Source organism: Chiloscyllium plagiosum, unplaced genomic scaffold, assembly GCF_037043375.1.
Source record: "Chiloscyllium plagiosum isolate Xiang-an unplaced genomic scaffold, Cpla_swu_hap1 HiC_scaffold_39, whole genome shotgun sequence".
Lineage (NCBI taxonomy): Eukaryota > Metazoa > Chordata > Chondrichthyes > Orectolobiformes > Hemiscylliidae > Chiloscyllium > Chiloscyllium plagiosum.
In genome coordinates, this window is record NW_028270177.1 from 5,818,318 (window position 1) to 5,835,963 (window position 17,646).

Consider the following 17,646-nt stretch of genomic DNA (forward strand, 5'->3'; position numbering starts at 1 on the left):
GCTGTTGGTTAAAGTACACTGCGTGGGTCTGTGCTGATTTACCAGATTTTAGCTGGAGATGGGGTGGGATTGGTAAAGTAGATGCTGCATTGTCCTATTGCCTGGGGCAGCTGGGCAGTGCAGAAGACCTGGGTCAGAGTTCCAGTACATCATTGTACATCAGGTCCTTCCTTAACCATCTCCTCTCTCATCCCAGGGCCATTGCTCGCTTGAAGCTAAGCGGCTACCACTGGTGGTGTAGATAGTCCCCATCCCACAACCCCTGCATCCTGTGAGCAAGACGCAGAGGAGTAATAGAGCTCCATTTGGACATTACTCTGATGTATGGAGGGGGTTTTAAAAAAACCAACCCAAAGCTTCATTGTTGTCTGGCTGAAGTATTTTTGTTGCTTTGTACAGTTTGGGGTTAAATTAACCACACTGTTTCTGGCATTTTCTCTCTCGCTCTCGCAGGATGCTTTTTTGTTTTGTAAATTTTGTTTTAATCGTGAAATGTTACTGATGAGATTTTCCTGTCTCTCTCTTGCATTCTGTCACTTCCTCATTGTCCTCACTGCTCTTCTCCATCTCTGTGTTTCCTTCCAACACATTGTGCCCTTACTTTTTCCGCAGCAGCAGCAGCTCCAGGCCCAGCACCTCTCGCACACCCACCCACCCGCTGTCCAAATGCCACCCCATCCATCAACCCTGCAGCCTCCAGGCATCCCCCCAGTTACTGGCAGCACCTCTGGTCTCCTGGCACTTTCCAGTGCTCTGGGAAGCCAGGCTCACCTGTCAGTGAAGGACGAGAAGAATCACCATGAGTTGGATCACAGAGGTGAGGATTGAGTGGGCTCTCTGTGCTCGGTTTTGTTTATTTTTGAAAGGGTGAACGGGTCTTAGTGGGTGGGAACACCACATTGGAGAACTTACTCTGTGGTGTTTTGAGTCCCATCCTGGGAATGGTCACTTCCTTTGGCCGGTGACCCCTCCCTGTTGTGTGTGAGACTCAGTTCCCAAGGTTCTGTTTCTTGCCGTTCTCCGTGCGTTTGAAATTTCAACAGGGAAACGATTCAATGGGACTTCACAATGTGACATTTAAAAGGAGTGAATTGACATTGTTTATAAAGTAGAGGATAAGAAATGAAACTAAACTGTAAGGAGCTGACAGACACACAGCACAATGGGATATAAAATCATGTGATTAGAACTTTGTAAAGCAACTCGTAGCAAAAGGAAACAATCCATAACTATCTCCGATTAGCCACTATCTTAGTGAGTGCTACAGCATGTTAAAGGGGCTGAATGGTCCATTGTCATGGACATTCCTAGATATTTTTCAATTCCCTCTTGGGATGTGAGCACTCTGGGGAAATAGGCATCTATTGCCCATCCCTTGTTACCCTGAGAAGGGTATTTAAGCTGCCTTCCTCATTGAAACCTGTAGTAGAAGTGTCTGACTGAGTGGGATAGCAGCTGATTGATCTAACATGGTGGAAGCTGAACACCAGCCAGCGTTAGGGAGGTTTGAAGTCAGCAGTTGAACAAGTTCATTCTGAACTTGAAGTTTTCTTCATTTTGGTGATAATGAAGTTAATTGCCATCCAGGTTTGGGGGTGGTGGGGGGGAGTTTACCAACTCTGCAGGTATCCTTTAGAGTCTCCAGGACAGCCGTGCATCTTGTGGCTTGGCCAGTAGTGCCCTCACCGCTGACTGACTGAGTCCTGGGTTCAATTTCCACTCTGTGCCCCCAAGAGCACAAATGCAGTGCATACTGAGGGCGCGCTGCACTGTTGGAGGTGCAGGCTTTCAGGAAGGACTTGGAGTCCCTATCTGCCTGCTCTGGACAACGTGGGATGGGGTGGGGGTTAGGAGGAAAGTACCTGTGACCCTGCTTTACAGATCAGGACTGTTCTCCCAGGTGCCCTTGCTAAGGTTTACCCCTCAATCAACATCACCGAATAAACATAAGCTGATTAGCGCACTGTTAAATGTGGGAGCTTGCTGTGCAGAAATTGGCTATGGAGTTTCCTATCTTGCCACAGCAAGCGTACATGAGTGTGGGATTAGCTGCAAAGTGTTTGGAGTCATCCATTGGTGATAAACGGTGCTATATAATTGCAGCTCCCTTATTGCACTGCTTTGGGGGAAAAGCCCAGAACAGAGAACATTGAGGCAATTGATAGGAAACATTGGCTGCTGAGAACATCAAACCATCAAAGACTGATAATTAAAAATGATCCAATTGGTTCAATATGTGATCCTTTTCCAATTGGCTGGAGGATGGTCTAATGGAGGTTGGGACAGCAGACACGCAGGGCAGGATCTGGTCAGAGTTGGTGACTCAACCCCAGGTTCACAGTGCATTACTGGAATGCTGGACTGAATATTTGTTGAGAATTCAGACACTAATTGCTTCTCTCTTTCCCGTGTTTATCTTTGTCTGTCACTACCTGGTCACTGATCTCATTGCTGTTCTGACATGCCATCGCCTTTGACCAGAGAGAGAATCCAGCGTGGTAAGTATACAGTCTGTCTCGCGTAGTTTTGTGATGTGATTTTTATTTGACCTCCTCGTTTCCCTCTCCTTTTGAGCTTCACACCACAGGAAGGACAAAGAGCTCAGCACCTTCCCGGTGGCTGCACGCTGAATTCCTCTGTAGATAATGATCCAATTTTCTCTTGAAAGCCATAATTGATTTGACCTCCACCATGCACGCTTTCGGGCAAGGCTGTGATCGCTCGCTGTCTAAGGGGGTTTTTCCTCCTATTGCTGTTGGTTCACTCTTGCCCTCTGCCTGATAGCTGTGTGAAAATGTACTGGCTAACATGACAATTACCTCAGACTAATAAACCCCAAGTTGCAAGTTTGTAGTTTGAATAGTTACCACATGGATCATGAACCTTTCACCACCGTTCTAGTCCTGTTCCTAACTTGGCTGTATTTTATAAAGTTTATCACACAGCTGGACTGCAAACTCTCTTTGTCAGTGTCCTAAATTGCTCTCTGTTAAATCTTTGGGAAGCGGAGTAAGAACTGACTACGTTTTATCTTTCTAATCAGTTGCTGTCTTGCTTCTCTCTCCTTGGTCATCTTTCTGTTCTTTTTGCTTCGCTCTGTCCCTCTCTCTCTTTCCTTGTGCAAGTGCTCATTCACACACTCGTGTTAATGTCTGTACGTTGCTTTCGCTGTGGGTCAGTGACTTAAGACAATTCGTTTTCATAAGATGAAGTTTGCTTTTATTCATATGATATTTGGTGTAGAGTAATTACAATTCAATCTCCAGAAAACTCAGACCATTGACACGTGCGCAGGGTCTGGGTTAATGGATTTTAAATGTCGGGAATGTTAAATAAAAGTTTCGGTGTAATTGGAGATTTTTGCGGTGGATGATAATGAGATTTGTAAGTGGAGTGGTGTGAAATAATGATTTGTGAAGGCATTGAACTAAGAAGTGTATTGCTCTGCATTGTTCCAGTTTCCCAGTCTGTCAGGGAGGGTGAAGAACATGGTTCTAGCTCTGTAGAGTGGCCTGATTTACAAATCGTTAAGAGCCTTTGAAGATGTTGCCTAAACAGGAGTACTCCCTTTTGTATTGCAAAATAAAACATTCTCTCAGTGGTTAGCACTGCTGCCTCACAGCGCCAGGGACCCGGGTTCAATTCCCGCCTCGGGCGACTGACTGTGTGGAGTTTGCATGTTCTCCCAGTGTCTGCGTGGGTTTCCTCCAGGTGCTCCGGTTTCCTCCCAGATGGCCATGCTAAATTGCCCATAGTGTTAGGTGGATTAGTCAGGGGCAAATGTAGGGGAATGGGTCTAGGTGGGTTACTCTTCAAATGGTCAGTGGGCTGAAGGGCCTGTTTTCACACTGTAGGGCATCTAATCTAATCCTGCTGCCCAGGAGCTTGGCTGTATCACAATATTGTTTTGGGATTGGCATTTGGGGGTTTATTGTTCCTTACGTTGGTCTGACAGATCCAGGGTCAGTCAGGGCACCTACCCCCCCTCCCTCATTCAAGCCATGTTCAGGAGTGAGGCAGCTTCACCCCTTGTACTGAGGAGAAGTGATGAAGTGATTCAGGAAAATGGCCTTCAAAGACCAACGCAGGAACTCTCATCGTGTGAGCCAGGCTGGAAATGCCCAGCGGCTGACACTGTCTCTGTGGGTGTGGGGAGAGGGCTCCTGGTCTAACCCTCTCATCGTGAAACTGAGTCGGTCCCCTCTCCCCAGGCAAGTCCTGACCTACTCCATGATCTCAGCCCACTGCATTGGTCCTGACCCTAATGGGGGGCATTGACTGGTTGCTGAATGCATGGCACAGACCTGGTGGTTAGCTCCATGTCTCTGATAGAGTTGGGCACTGAGCCTCTCATCAAAGCGGTTTCCTGTTGGTGTGGAATGATGTTTCCTGGAGAAAGTGAGGTCTGCAGATGCTGGAGATCAGAGCTGAAAATGTGTTGCTGGAAAAGCGCAGCAGGTCAGGCAGCATCCAAGGAGCAGGAGAATCGACGTTTTGGGCATGAGCCCTTCTTCAGGAATGATATTTCCTGTCTACTTTGGGGCTAATACTATGACTGCACACCACAGGGGATCGACCCTCTAGTCAAAGGCCAGTTTGTGGTTTTTTTCAGGTTTTTTTTGTTTGACCTTTTTACTTCCACCAGCTCTGTCCCCCACCCACCTTCTGGGTACTTTGAGTCTTTTTGCTATTTTTGCCTCTAATTTCCTTTGTAAAGAGAGCTGCCCTTTAGGGTGAGACGGCATGAGGCAGTTAGCAATTCCTTAATTTTGTCAGAGTGAGCACCAATTGGCACCTTCCCCCAGAGGCTCTGGGTTTCTTTTGTCCGAGGATGACGCGGGAGTACACGTAGCAAACTGTTAGCTGAGGCTGCAATAAACCATTTTGTTAGTTGAGTTTAAAGCATTCTGATGCTTTGCACTGCCATTGCAAGTTTATGTCTCATGCGAGTGAGTTTTCTGAATATGTGCAGTCAAGTCTAAAGAACTAAAAATCCCCCTGTGATTAAGTAACGGTTTTATCCTTGATCAGGCTCCTGCGTTATTGCTGAGGCTCTGTAACAGACCCTTAAGTCTAACCCGTCCATGCCGGCCAGATTTACTAAACTGATCTACTCCTATTTGCTGGTATGTGGCCCGTATCCCCTCAAATATTTCCTATTCATATACCCATCCAGATGCCTTTTAAATGTTGTAATTGTACCAGCCTCCACTACTTCCTTTGGCAGCTCATTACACGCGCGCGCACGCATGCACGCACGCACGCACGCGCACACACACACACACCACCCTTTGCGTGGAAATGGTACACCACGAGCCCCTCTTAAACCTATCCCCTCTCACCTTCATACCCATGCCCTCTAGTTCTGGACACTCCTACCCTGGGGAAATTATCTATTTATCCTACCCACGCCCCTCATGATTGTAAAACTTCTACAAGGTCACCCCTCCGCCTCCAGCGCTCCAGGGAGAACAGCCCCAGCCTGTTCAGCCTCTTCCTATAGTTCAAATTCTCCAACCCTGGCAACATCCTTGTAAATCTTTTCTGAACCCTTTCAAGTTTCACAACATCCTTCCTATAGCAGGAGGATCAGCATTGCACAAAGACTGATTTAACAACAGCGTTGAACTTATCTAGCATCTTTTTAATGGACAGAATTGCCTCGGTGTTTCTCAGAGAGATTCTTTAATAAGAAATTTGGCACTGAGCTCTGAGAGGAGATTGTTTGTTAGCCCAGAGTTGGCCAAAAGGGGTCATTTTCAAGTTGGTGATCTCACTAATGAAGTGGCGATGGGATCAGTGCTGGGGCTGCAACACTCTATGACTTGGATAATGTCTCTGTTACCAAATTTGTGAATAATACGAAGACGGGAGAGCAAATTTTGAGGAGGCTGCAAGTCTCAAAGCTGACAATAGACACTGCAGACGATGGACGTGTTCATCTTCATCTCAAAGGGTGAATGTTGTCCATGCCCCCTCCCCCAAACCACCTTAACCCAGCCCCAACAACCTGACTGTTCCTTGTCTAATGACGGACTGAGCACTGGACGTCAAACCTCATGATGAAGGTTTGAATTGAATTGAATTGAATTGAATCTGCATTGAATTGGATTCACCCCATGAGCTGTGTAGGTAACTGCCTACTCACTGTTTACAGTGACAGGGTCAACTGGGGCCTTGAACTGGTGGGCCCCACCCCCATAGTGAGATGTCTCCACAGAGAGTCCCCTGCTCCAGGACAGACAGTGGGACCAGAGAATGTTCCGCAGTTATAGCGAAAGAGGTGGAATTCCCACTGGCTACTTGCAGGAGGAAGATCCCTTTTAGATGAGGATACTCCACACGCGCACGCACACACCCCTACCCCTCATGTGTTCTGTTCCTGAATCGATTCACTCCTTGAAACTGGTCATGAGAGCAGCTGAGGAGGAAAATGAAAGATGATGAGTGGAGAAAATAGAAGAGGACTATGTCCAAGCTAAAAGTTGGCAGGAGAAGGAATTCAAAGCGACAGATTAGCACAGTTTCAACATTGGCTGTATGCTAATGTCGAATCCACAGTAAAACAGCTGCCCAGCCATCCCATTTCTATTCCAAACCAGCTAACCCCACCCTAAACCCACCACTCCTTCTATTACCCTCCCACCCAGCATCTTTTTCCCTGTTCCTCATGTAGGTATCAATGATTAAATGCAGCACAGGTCACTTGGGATTATGGTCAGCGCAGGCTGGTTGAACTGAAGGCTCTGTTTCTGTGCTGTATGACTGAGGTACAGATAGTGAAACCAGGAACTTAACATCCAGAAAACATTTAGTGTTCTTAAAACACAACTCCGTGCCCTGTCATTGGTGTTAAATTAATATCCTGACATGTCAACTGTGGTTTAGAGTCCCACGCAGTCTTCCAAGTTTGAGTCTAAACTTGGCCACTGTGAAATGTACAATGTGGAATAACATTTACTTTCCACAACCAGTGACTCAGTCCCATTTATGGAGTATTTTGAAGAAGCCAAACTTCTTTCAAATAAAGATACTTTATAGGAGGAGAAGCTGCAGTGTAATGGGGCAAGAGTAGGCAAGTCAGGCTGACTAGGACCTTTATTCTTCAAAAGAGCAGGAAGAAATTTGATGACCTGAATGGTCTCAGTCTGTACAGTACTGATTGTTGAACTCACTGCCACGTACAATTTTGTCATTTTCTTTTGGATAGCTGTTTAAATTGTGGTTTTAAAAAAACTTAAATTGGCTCCATCAAAACTGAAATTGATCCACATCTTCTGCCATCTCTTTCCCAGGATAATGTGGCTGAAAATTAATAATTCCATCTTTATTTGTGAACAGAACTCTTGGGTAAAACTGCAGTCCAAGCTGACTTTTTTTTACTTTGCATCTGGAGTTTTGGCTGAATTGCTGTTACAGAGGGCTGACAGTGCCATGATGGGTTAAATGGCCACCATTTGTGCAGTACCTGCTCTGATTCTGTTAGAATTCAGCAGGAAAGGTGGTGTGTAGGGGATCTCGCCTCCCCTCACCCAACTCCCGAGTGTGAGATGGGTTTTGTCATTCAGAGGTGTTGCTTTGAATGGCTGTAAGAAATGAGAATTTTTGACCTGTATTTACAGGAACCCAGTTTTCTCATTAAAACAAGAGCCAGAAAGAAGCTCTCTAAGTTGCCTGGCTTTTGATATGGCCCTTGTGTTGAGCTGTAGAGAACTGGCTATCTTAAAATCTCTACCTCCTGTGTCCTCCTTTTAAAGGAATTTCTTTGAAACTTTTCTTGGCTGCTTGTTCTCCCATCTCCAATCACTCGAGGTTGAATTTTGTTTGCCAGTGTGTCTGGGAAGTGTTGTGGTGTTTTAGAGCAAACTGCTATTGGCTGTAATAAAGGATGGTCTACTCTGGTCTTGGTGTGACCCATAACATCCCAGAGCTGAAATGTTTGAGGTTAGGAACATTCCTGAGTGTACCCAGAGCATCTACACCAGTGGGTAATGGAGCAGGTATTCACAGATCTGGGCTTATAGCACTACTTCAGTCCATTTGACAGTTTGGACTGTGATTTCATTTTGGCACTGCCTGAGGGTGGGGGTTGTGTAGTAAGGCAAGGGGTTTACTGCTTTCATATCTGGGCATTTCATTTTTCAGTCAACAGGTGTATGAAGATCTTGACTTCAGTAAGTGTGCTGAAAATATTTTCTGTCCTTCGCCCATCCCCCACCTTTCTGTAGACTATCCGCAAGAGTCTCTGAGCCGAATCTTGTCTTTTAATACTTGGTCACTGTTTCTTTTAACATAAAACTTACTTCAAAGTCGGGGGGTGTGGGGAGTACAGGAGAGTGACCCCTGTCAACTTTGAGGCTTTTATGTAGTGGGAGGAGCTGATGCTGGGATTGGCCCTGACCACGCCTCACACCCAATCTCCCACCCACCCACACTTGCAAGCAGGTGTGCACACACACATCCACGCTCCACCAGTGGCCGCTTGATATTGATTTTTCAAAATGTCACTTCACACAAAGACTTTGACAGGGTAGGGGAGTGAGGCGAGAATTCAGCAGATCTTTAAGAGTCCCAAACGTCTGCAGAAAGAAAAACTTTGAGTAGCCCGCCTGCTCTCCTATAACCTTTATAAAAAATTCACAGCGGCCGAAAGATAAAAGCGTATTATTTTATTACACTCCAAAAATGAGAACCATGAAACCCCATTGGAGAAAAGCTCTATAAAGGCCTGAATGGGCTGTGATCTTGGAAGAGCTCCATTCAGAAAAATAAAAAAAAAATTGTCGATGATGTGAATATTACCGCTGTGCTGGCAATGGGTCGCTTTTTCTGAGGGATTGAATGGATTCTGGAAAATGTTTGAAACACTTCTCCAATATCCCCAGCTTTTTCTTCCCCAGTTTGATTGACTTCTGTGGTCTTCCCCGCAGTCATGAGTTAATTCTCCCCTCAAACCCCCCACCAGCAAACGAAGAAAGGTTGATGATTCTGAAGGAACACTGTTGTTATTTCTCTTTGAGCGCAATGAATAGATGCATCATTGAGAAATGAAGACAAGGCACTATGGTTTCTCTCTCCGTCTCTGTGTCTCTCTCCGCCTCTCTCTCTCTCTCTCTCTCTACCAATCAGCCTGATACATTCTTTTCGTGCCTTTCCACTCTCAGCGGTTCACTCAGGCAGCTCACGCTGTGAGAGCTCCTTTAGGGAGCTTGCCTCTTGAACTGCCTTATTCTGTACCTGCAGCAGTTTTGGAAATGAATGAGTTGATGCTTTAAATGTAAAGCACGGCTGATTAGCAAGTTGTTAGGCCTAATGTTGGCTTGTATTACAGTCTCCAGGCTAAATCCCTTCTCTTTGTTTCGCTGAATGAGTGGGTTTCTGGATGGAGTTGAATAGAGATTGAAATCTCGCTGATTTGTGTGTTTGTCCCCTTCCTCTTTTTTTTTATTTCTCAAGCAATGAGGCGTCTGTTCAGTCTTCATATTCCGGCCTTGCATTCTGTAAAGTACTGGAGTACTTTGGGAGCGCTTGTGCTCTGAAGTGATTGACAGTTTGAAGCTGGCTTTCAATCCCAGGCTAACATGTCTTTTCCAATAACACACAAACCTGTTGCATATTTCCATTCATAGTGACATGGGAATGCTCTGCTGTGTGCAGTTTAATTTCTTTCCTCGCTGGCTTGTAACAATCTTGAGGGGTGTATTTTAAAGAGGAGCTAACTGAAAGTGACTCTAGTTTGCTCGCTGTATGCCTTGGTTGTTTTCCTCTTTGCAATAAGATGACTGCTAGTTTCGTCGCGTCCCTGTTCCTTGTCCGTGCTTGCCTGCTGCGTAGTCCTTCTCCCATTGTTCCTGGTGCTGCTGTGTGAGGGACAATTGCTGTCTCGAGTGTTGATGGGACTGCTGTGGGTCTAGAGTCATGTGGTCCAGACCCAATAAGGATGGTAGTTTCCTTCCCTACAGTAAGTAAAGCATTAGTGAACCAGATGGGCTTTTTCCAGCAGTTGACAATGGGATTGGCAGTCAACATTAGGCCCTTATTTCCAGGTTTCACTTTTTAAATTGAATTCAAATGCCACCATCTCCCGATCCCCAGAACATTACCTGGATCTTTGGATTAATAGTCTAGTGATAATGCCACTAAATCATCACCATCCCCCCATCTCCCCTCCCCTCCAATGGATCTTGAGACTTCCTGGTCCAGAGGTAGGGACATTACCACTACACCACAAAAGACTCAAAGGAAGCCATTTGTCTCCCTTGTGGCATCCCGTCCTCCCTCAGTCAAGGAAGAAGTGAGAAGAATCTGATGATTCTTGGCTGTTCAAATAAAAATAACTATTTTAAAATGTTTACCCCTCGCACCACCTTTGCTTCCAGTCATGTGGCTTTATCTCCAGGATAATTCAGGCAATACAGAATGACTGTGTATCTTGCTGTACGCTTTCCGATTGCACGTCTGTCTTGCACTCTTGTATTGGATTTGATGTTCAGTGATCTTTGATCAGCTCCGTTCTTGGTCTGAGTGGTAATGAGTTGCTCTGCTTAGGTCTTTGACTAACCCCTCTGGTTTCCCTGCAGAATAACTGTATCTCACCATCAGACAGTCTGAGGCCCGAGAGGAACAGCAGGAGTTCCTCAGAGTATCTGGATGCAAAGAAACGAAAGGTGGAAGAGAAGGAGGCCATGAACAGATATGTAAGTTGGATTGTAGTGCTGTTTTTGGAAGATTTGAAGATTTAGTGAGACTGGGCTGGTGGGCTGTGTATGGATTTTAAAGCCTCTCAAAATTTGATTCTCCAACTCAGCTGTCGTCAGCCACAGCTGAGCTAGGGTGAGTTCAGTCCAGAATGTTGCGTACAGGATCCAGGCTGACATTCCCAGTGCAGTACCAAGGGAAGACAACACTTGAGTCAGTGCTGTATTTCAAAAATGCATATAAATCGATGTCCCATCCACCTTATTATATAAAACATCCTATGGCACTATTGAAGGAGGGAGCGCTGGGGTGATTTTTTTTTTCCTCCTAATGTCCTGGGCCAATTTCTCTCCCTCCACCTATACCTCATAGTGCACTACGCACGAATGGGCTGCTATATTTCTACTTGCTTGACTCCTGTGTCCCTCTCTTTTCGTGCAGCCCTAAGGTCTGTGGGTAGCTGTTACTTCCATAAGTAGAATGCTGGGAATGGTGTTTACACATCAATTGTCACTTGAAGCTTAGGGTGAGCGTTACTCAGCTGTAATACACTTTTTGAGATGTTTAGAGATTGTGAAAGGCACTATATAATTAAATGTTTTCTTTTATGCATTTATTGATCTCCTCCTAATCTCCATATGGTATCCATTGAGCACACCCAGCCTCTAAAAGATTTATTTTACGTTGAAGGTGCTGGAAGTTTTAGTTGTGAAGTGAACATTGGTCAGTCTTTAACTGGATGCTGAGTAACTTTAGTTTCTCGCTCTTTCTGTAGGACAGTGACGGTGATAAAAGCGATGACTTGGTTGTAGATGTTTCCAATGAGGTAGGAATTAGTGATTTTTCTTTACACCAGGAAATAAGGGGGAGGTGATGGCCTGGCGGTATTATCACTGGAGTGTGAATCCAGGGATCCAGATAATGTCTGTGGACCCAGGTTAGAATCCCACCAAATTTTTAAATTCAATTTTTAAAAACCGAATCAAGAGTCTAATGATCATGAATCCATCATAGGTTCAGGGAAAACCCCATCTCCTTCACCTAGTGTGGAAGGAAATCTGCAGTCCTTGCCTGGTCTGGCCATCATGTGAGTCCAGACCCACAATTTGGTTAACTCTTAACTGCCCTCTGGGCAATTAGGAATGGGCGGTACAGTCTGTGATGCCCACATCCTGTGAATGAGTTTAAAAAATATCTGATCATTCTATGCTGATTTTTTTTTTGAGTGGCTAGAGCAGGCAAAATTGCTATTTTCACACTGCCTTACTAAGGTTCCTTTTTTGTTAGAGGAACTTTAGACCAAGATCAGTTATATGAAGATGGGCATCTTTCTAAATTTGGTCTAGAAATTGAAGGAACCTTCACCTCCTTCTGCCTGCCTGCTCTTTTGTACCTGGTGAAAGCCAGGATAAATCCTAGGATTTGGAAAAGAGTGACATTACCATCACATTTCCAGATTTCCTGTCAGATGTTGGCTCTCGTGGGAGATTTCATCTTGTTTATCTGACGTTTTTACTTTGTTTTGTCAAGAGAGATTTCCAGAATACCTCCCAGAATGTTTGTCTTGGCGTTTTCCTTTCTGTGATGCCCCTAATTCTGAGCACCTGTTTTATTCTGTCCTTGTTAAATAACCATTGACCGTGTCCCTGAATAACTCCATGCACCTTGTCACCTGGTGTGAAACTGGGCGTTATGAACTCCGGGAGCCCCTGTTGGTTTTGTGGTGATGTCCTTGGATTTTGTATTCCACAGACCCAGGTTAACACCCTGTATCAAACCCCACCATATCAACTGCTCGAACTTGCTTTCAGTTTTATCAGTCAAATCTTGTGACAATTAACTATCAATTTTTTTTTCTTGATTTTTTTGAAAACCACAAACATGTATCTGGTTCACTGATGTTCTTGACGGAAGGAAATTTGCTGTCTGGTGTGACTTCACACCCACTTTGTGGTTGACTTGTAACTGCCCTCTGCACGAGAAACCTAGACAATAGGTGCAGGAGTAGGCTATTTGGCTCTTCGAGCTCTCATTCAATATGATCATGGCTGATCATCTAACGCAGTCCCCTGTTCTCACTTTCTCCCCATTCCCTTTATCCCTAAGAACTATATCTAACTCCTCCACCTTGGAATGCAGACAGCTGAGTGAGCCTCTCAGTTGAAGGGTGGCTGGGAATGAACAACGAACGATCACTTTGCCAATGTGTCCTTATCCTATGAAACCTCCTCACTGGCCAATGTAGGCCTTGTCCAATTGGCCTGAGTGTCCTTATGATAGAGGTGAAAATTGACCATTGTTCCCACATCTGTACAGATTTTTAAAGCGCGGGATGAGACTATAGAGTCTGTGTCATCTGAGGGAGTTGTCTCTGACTCCTCTTTGTTCTCATACCCAGAGAGTCATAGTTTCAAGTATTTGCCCAATTGTCTTTTTGAAAGTTGCTGCTGACTGTGGTTGCACCACCTTTTTTTTTGTTTTTAGAGAGTAAATTCCAGATTACAATGACCCGCTGTGAGAAAACGTTTTCTCCTCCCCATCCACAACAGAGGCCTATGCCAAAGGCTTCTTATAGATGAAAGAGAGAGCCTTCCAGCTACTGTGTTGTTGCTCTTACTGTAAGACAGCTGTTGGCAATGAGCTAGGGGGCGGAGCTATGAGTCCACTGCAGGAGGCTGTGTCTTTTGAGATGGCAGGGTAGGGATTTGGTGGCGGGAGGGGGAGGGAACTGACAGGTTCTCTGGAAAAGCCCCTCCATGACCTTCAATACTTTGACCTTATTGAGTGTTGTGTGGCGTGGGAGGATTTGCAATGTTCTGGAGAAGTGACCAGCTCATGGGAAAGGAATTTTGCTGTTATTCCTGGAAATATGGCTGTTTGATAAAAGAGTTAAATTATTTGAGGGAGACCACACTGGCTCATCTCTTTAAATCTTGCTCAATCACTGTTTGTCAGTGTCTCATTCCAACAATTAGTGCTGTGTTTATAATGGCAGGACCCAGCTACACCCCGTGTTAGCCCCGCTCACTCGCCGCGGGAGAATGGCCTGGACAAGGCCCGAGGGATAAAGAAAGATGCACCCAACAGCCCAGCCTCTATTGCATCATCAAGCAGCACCCCCTCGTCAAAAACAAAAGATATTGGACATGTGAGTATAACCCACTGCTCTCCCTCTGCCTCTCACTCGCTTGCTCTGAAAGGGTTTAATGTCTTGGCCTACCATTGAGGTTAGGTGCATCTGGTTCTACAATCAGACAGGAAGGAGAGCATGTTGTGGTCAGTGAAATTCTGACCATTGTCTAGACTGAACAGCCAGAGCTAATCCAGAGTGATTCCCAGTGTGCTCTCATTATCATAATCATCCCCCCCCCCCAAGCAATTCTCTCCTTATCTCCCCTCCCTACCTCCTTCCCTCTCTTCCACTGGGAAGGGGATCATGAGGCGTGGGTAGAGCTGCAAGGGCAATAGTGGGGCAGGTTTCTTTATTTTAAGGGAGAAAATGCCCCTATACTAAATGGGGTTTGGATAAGGTACCAACAGAAACAGCAACAATTCTTCAATCTGGCTGTGTCTGGTTAAAACACAGGAACGTCTTGTGTCCATCAGACCCCCAGTGACCTTGTTGACCCAGTGTGACAATCCGGCCTCCTCTGATATTGTTGACATACAGCAGGAGTGTGTTTGACCATCTACAAAGGACTCCGGCTGATAACCTCTGGGTTTAGAGGGAAATGACTTGAAGTGAACCATTGATTCCATTGGAAATAGATGTTGAATTTGTGTTCTCTAGGAGCTCCTTGCAAGAGAACCCTAAAGCAATATACATTGGAAGTTGAAACACATTTTGCATTGCCAGTGTGCTACATTGCTAAACGAAATAACTTTTTTATTTTCATAATTTTCAAGATGTAACTCACTACTCGCTCAGAATTTGTCAAATGCCTGACCCCTTCCTTCTCTAGGGTTGCCCTACTTTCTGGTTTCTTGTTTGACTGTACAGTGGTTACTCCTTAAGCCAGCTGGCTGTCATTTGCTGGAATTCTCTCTCAAATACATCTGCTCCTGTAAAAAGCTCCAAGGTTACTGTCGGAGTCCAGGATTGTTTCAATCAGTGATGTGTTTTTTTTTCCTTTCAATGACTTGCCAGTGTTATGTATATCAGTTGCAGCAAGTCAGTGGAAGGGTAGTGGCCTTGATTCAGAGTTGGAGAGCAAGAGAGGCTGCGGTTTGGGGCGGGGGGGGGGGTCATGTGATGGTATTATGTTGAAATGAATCTTGCAATGTTAAGGCTACATTGCTGTATTGTGCTAGCAAGGGAGAAGTTGAAAGTAATGGGGATGAATGTAGCCTTAGATGATTTTCTTTTAAATCTGTTTTGTGTTTGGTGTGTGTTCCTACAGGAAGTTTTAGCTGGTGTTAAATGGAGTTTTGCAGTCAGTTTGAGAGAGAGATCAATGTGTACATCGCCCTTCACCAACCCATTATCACTGGCTTTCCACCACGTCACTGCACTCAGTTTAAGACGAACAATTCAGGCATCCACAGAACTTGGAAATAAATCTTTTTTTTTTCCATAACCCTTCAACTCCAATCATGAAAAAATATTAAATACAAAGCCTTCATAGCCATCTAGATGAGGAATTCTGCGGACACTTCATGGGGGTAGACTGAGGGCGGAATAAGAGAGAAAATGAGCTGATTTGGGGAGTGCAGGTGGGGGGTAGGAGGAGAGCTCAGGTAGAAGCATGAGCACTGACCAGATGGGCTGAATAGCCTGGCTATCTGCTGTAAATTCCATGTGATCATCCTTACCCAGTGAGTGGTTAAAATGTAGAACTTTTCTGATATGGTTAATACAAACCACATGAGTGCATTTGCAGGCAAGCTACAAAAGGACCCATTAGGGATCTAGTGGCACAGTGGTAGTGTCCTGATATGAGCCAGGAGGCCTGGGTTCAATAGTCACTTTCCCCAGACCAGGTTGGTTAAAAATGAAGGGTCTGTTGATGTAGTGAGAGGGGGTTAGAATGGAGTAAAGACCAGTCCTACAAAACGGTCTGATCTGGGCCATGTGCCAGTTGTAATTTGCTGCTTCTCTGTGACTGATGTTAGCTTTTCTCAAAACACAAAATCCGTTATGTTTGGAGGATGAAAGTTAGAATCAAACTCCCTCCAAGTACTCAGAATGGCATATGATCAGCTGAACATTTTTCTATTTGGCACTTACACTGGGTGTAGTAAACCAGTCTTGTGATTGCGGCATATCTGAGTAATTCTGGGGTGAGCTCAGTGTTGCATAAGTGACTGATACAGTAAAGGGTTTTGTAAAAATCCCACTAAACACCATTCAGTGGAGAAATCAATGTCTCCCACTGACCCACAACCTTCCAAGGCAATCTTTAATGTCTCGAACTTATTTAGCTGTGAAATCCTTGGACCATTGTAAGGATGTGGAACACCTTAGCTATGCTCCTCGTGACCGTATAAACCTTTATATAAGGTCAGCCCTCAGCCTCCTAACGCTGCAGTGAGAAAAGTCCCAGCCTCTCTGTGTAACTCAAACCCTTGTTCCGGGGGAGATTTCAAGACTAGGAGCATGTTTTTAAAGGTGAGAGGGGAAAGATTTTAAAAAGAACATGAGGGGCAACTCTTTTTACACACAGTGGTTTGCATGTCAAAGGAACTGACAGAGGAAGTGGTGGACGCGGGTATGGTTACAGCACTTAAAAGGCATTTGGATAAGTCCATGATTAGGAAAGGTTTGGAAGGAAATGGGCCAGATACAGGCAGGTGGGACTAGTTTAGTTTGGGAACGTGCTCATGGACTGGTTAGACTGAAGGGTCTGTTTCTGTGCTGTATAACTGATTTCAATAGAAATACTTTTTTTTTGTGCCGAGTCAGTAGATGTGAAGCTGGAAGGGCACAGCAGGCCAGGCAGCATCGGAGGAACAGAAGACTTAATGTTTGGGACCAAGACCCTGATGAAGGGTTTCAGCCTGAAACATTGAGGTTCCTATTTCTTGGATGCTGCCTGACCTGCTGTGCTCTTCCAGCTCCACATCTACTGACTGACTTCCAGCATTTGCAATCTGTACGGTCTGTAGTTCTTTGTTTCGCTCGGTCAGATAGCCTCTGATCATTTTTCGTTTTTTCTTTCAGAATGATAAATCATCGACTCCCGGGCTGAAGTCAAATACGCCAACCCCACGGAATGACGCCCCGACTCCCGGTACCAGTTCAACACCAGGACTGAGAGCAGGGAAACCCCCAAGTGTGGACTCGCTAGGTAACTGTCTCCAACTCTGTTTCTGATTCTTGTTATGTTTATTAATACGCGAAGGTCTTGGGTTTGGTTTGTGTTCCATCGTTGATGGTCACGGAAAAATCACGACCAGCTAACAACGTGTATGATTGTGTGTACCATCCACAAGATGCAATTCAGAAAATCACCAAGGCTCATTAGACAGCACTTTCCAAATCCATCACCCCTTCCATCTAGAAGGAGACGTGCAGCAGGTGCAATGGAACACCACCGGCTGCAGGCTCCCCGCCAAGCCCCTCACCATCCTGACTTGGCAATCCATCACTATTCCTTCAGTGTGGCTGGGTCAGTATTGCTGAAACTCCTTATCCGCATTGTGGTTCTACCTTCAGCACATGGACTGCAGCTACTCAGGAAGGCACCTCACCCCCAATTTCTCAAAGGCAGCTAGGGACTAGCAATAAACGTTGGCATTGTCAGTGAAGCCCCCCCCCCCCGCATCCCCCATATGTCCACTAAAATAAAAACAAAATCAACTGAGTGCCACATGGCACCACAACCCAAATTGACCTTTAACAGGAGGGGCAATGTTTTACACATGGTTTGTGTCTGGAAGTGATAATGTAGTAATGGCTGATGAGAATGGACTCCAGGGTTAAATTACAAGGAGAAATCTCAAACCAGG

General features: G+C 45.3%; 1 protein-coding gene across 14 annotated transcripts in view; it reads left to right on the forward strand.

Annotated features, from left to right (window-relative positions):
• LOC122540892 (transducin-like enhancer protein 3) overlaps positions 1–17,646 on the forward strand; it is a 73,761-nt gene that overhangs the window by 36,523 nt on the left and 19,592 nt on the right. For 7 of the 14 annotated variants that reach the window (XM_043677140.2, XM_043677144.2, XM_043677142.2 and 4 more), the window contains 6 exons: positions 613–817; positions 2,482–2,498; positions 10,581–10,697; positions 11,474–11,524; positions 13,694–13,846; positions 16,859–16,985. In XM_043677140.2, coding sequence (XP_043533075.1) covers positions 613–817; positions 2,482–2,498; positions 10,581–10,697; positions 11,474–11,524; positions 13,694–13,846; positions 16,859–16,985 — 670 coding nt within the window. The remainder of the gene's footprint in view (positions 1–612; positions 818–2,481; positions 2,499–10,580; positions 10,698–11,473; positions 11,525–13,693; positions 13,847–16,858; positions 16,986–17,646) is intronic. The other 7 variants (XM_043677141.2, XM_043677143.2, XM_043677148.2 and 4 more) reach the window with 2 other exon arrangements.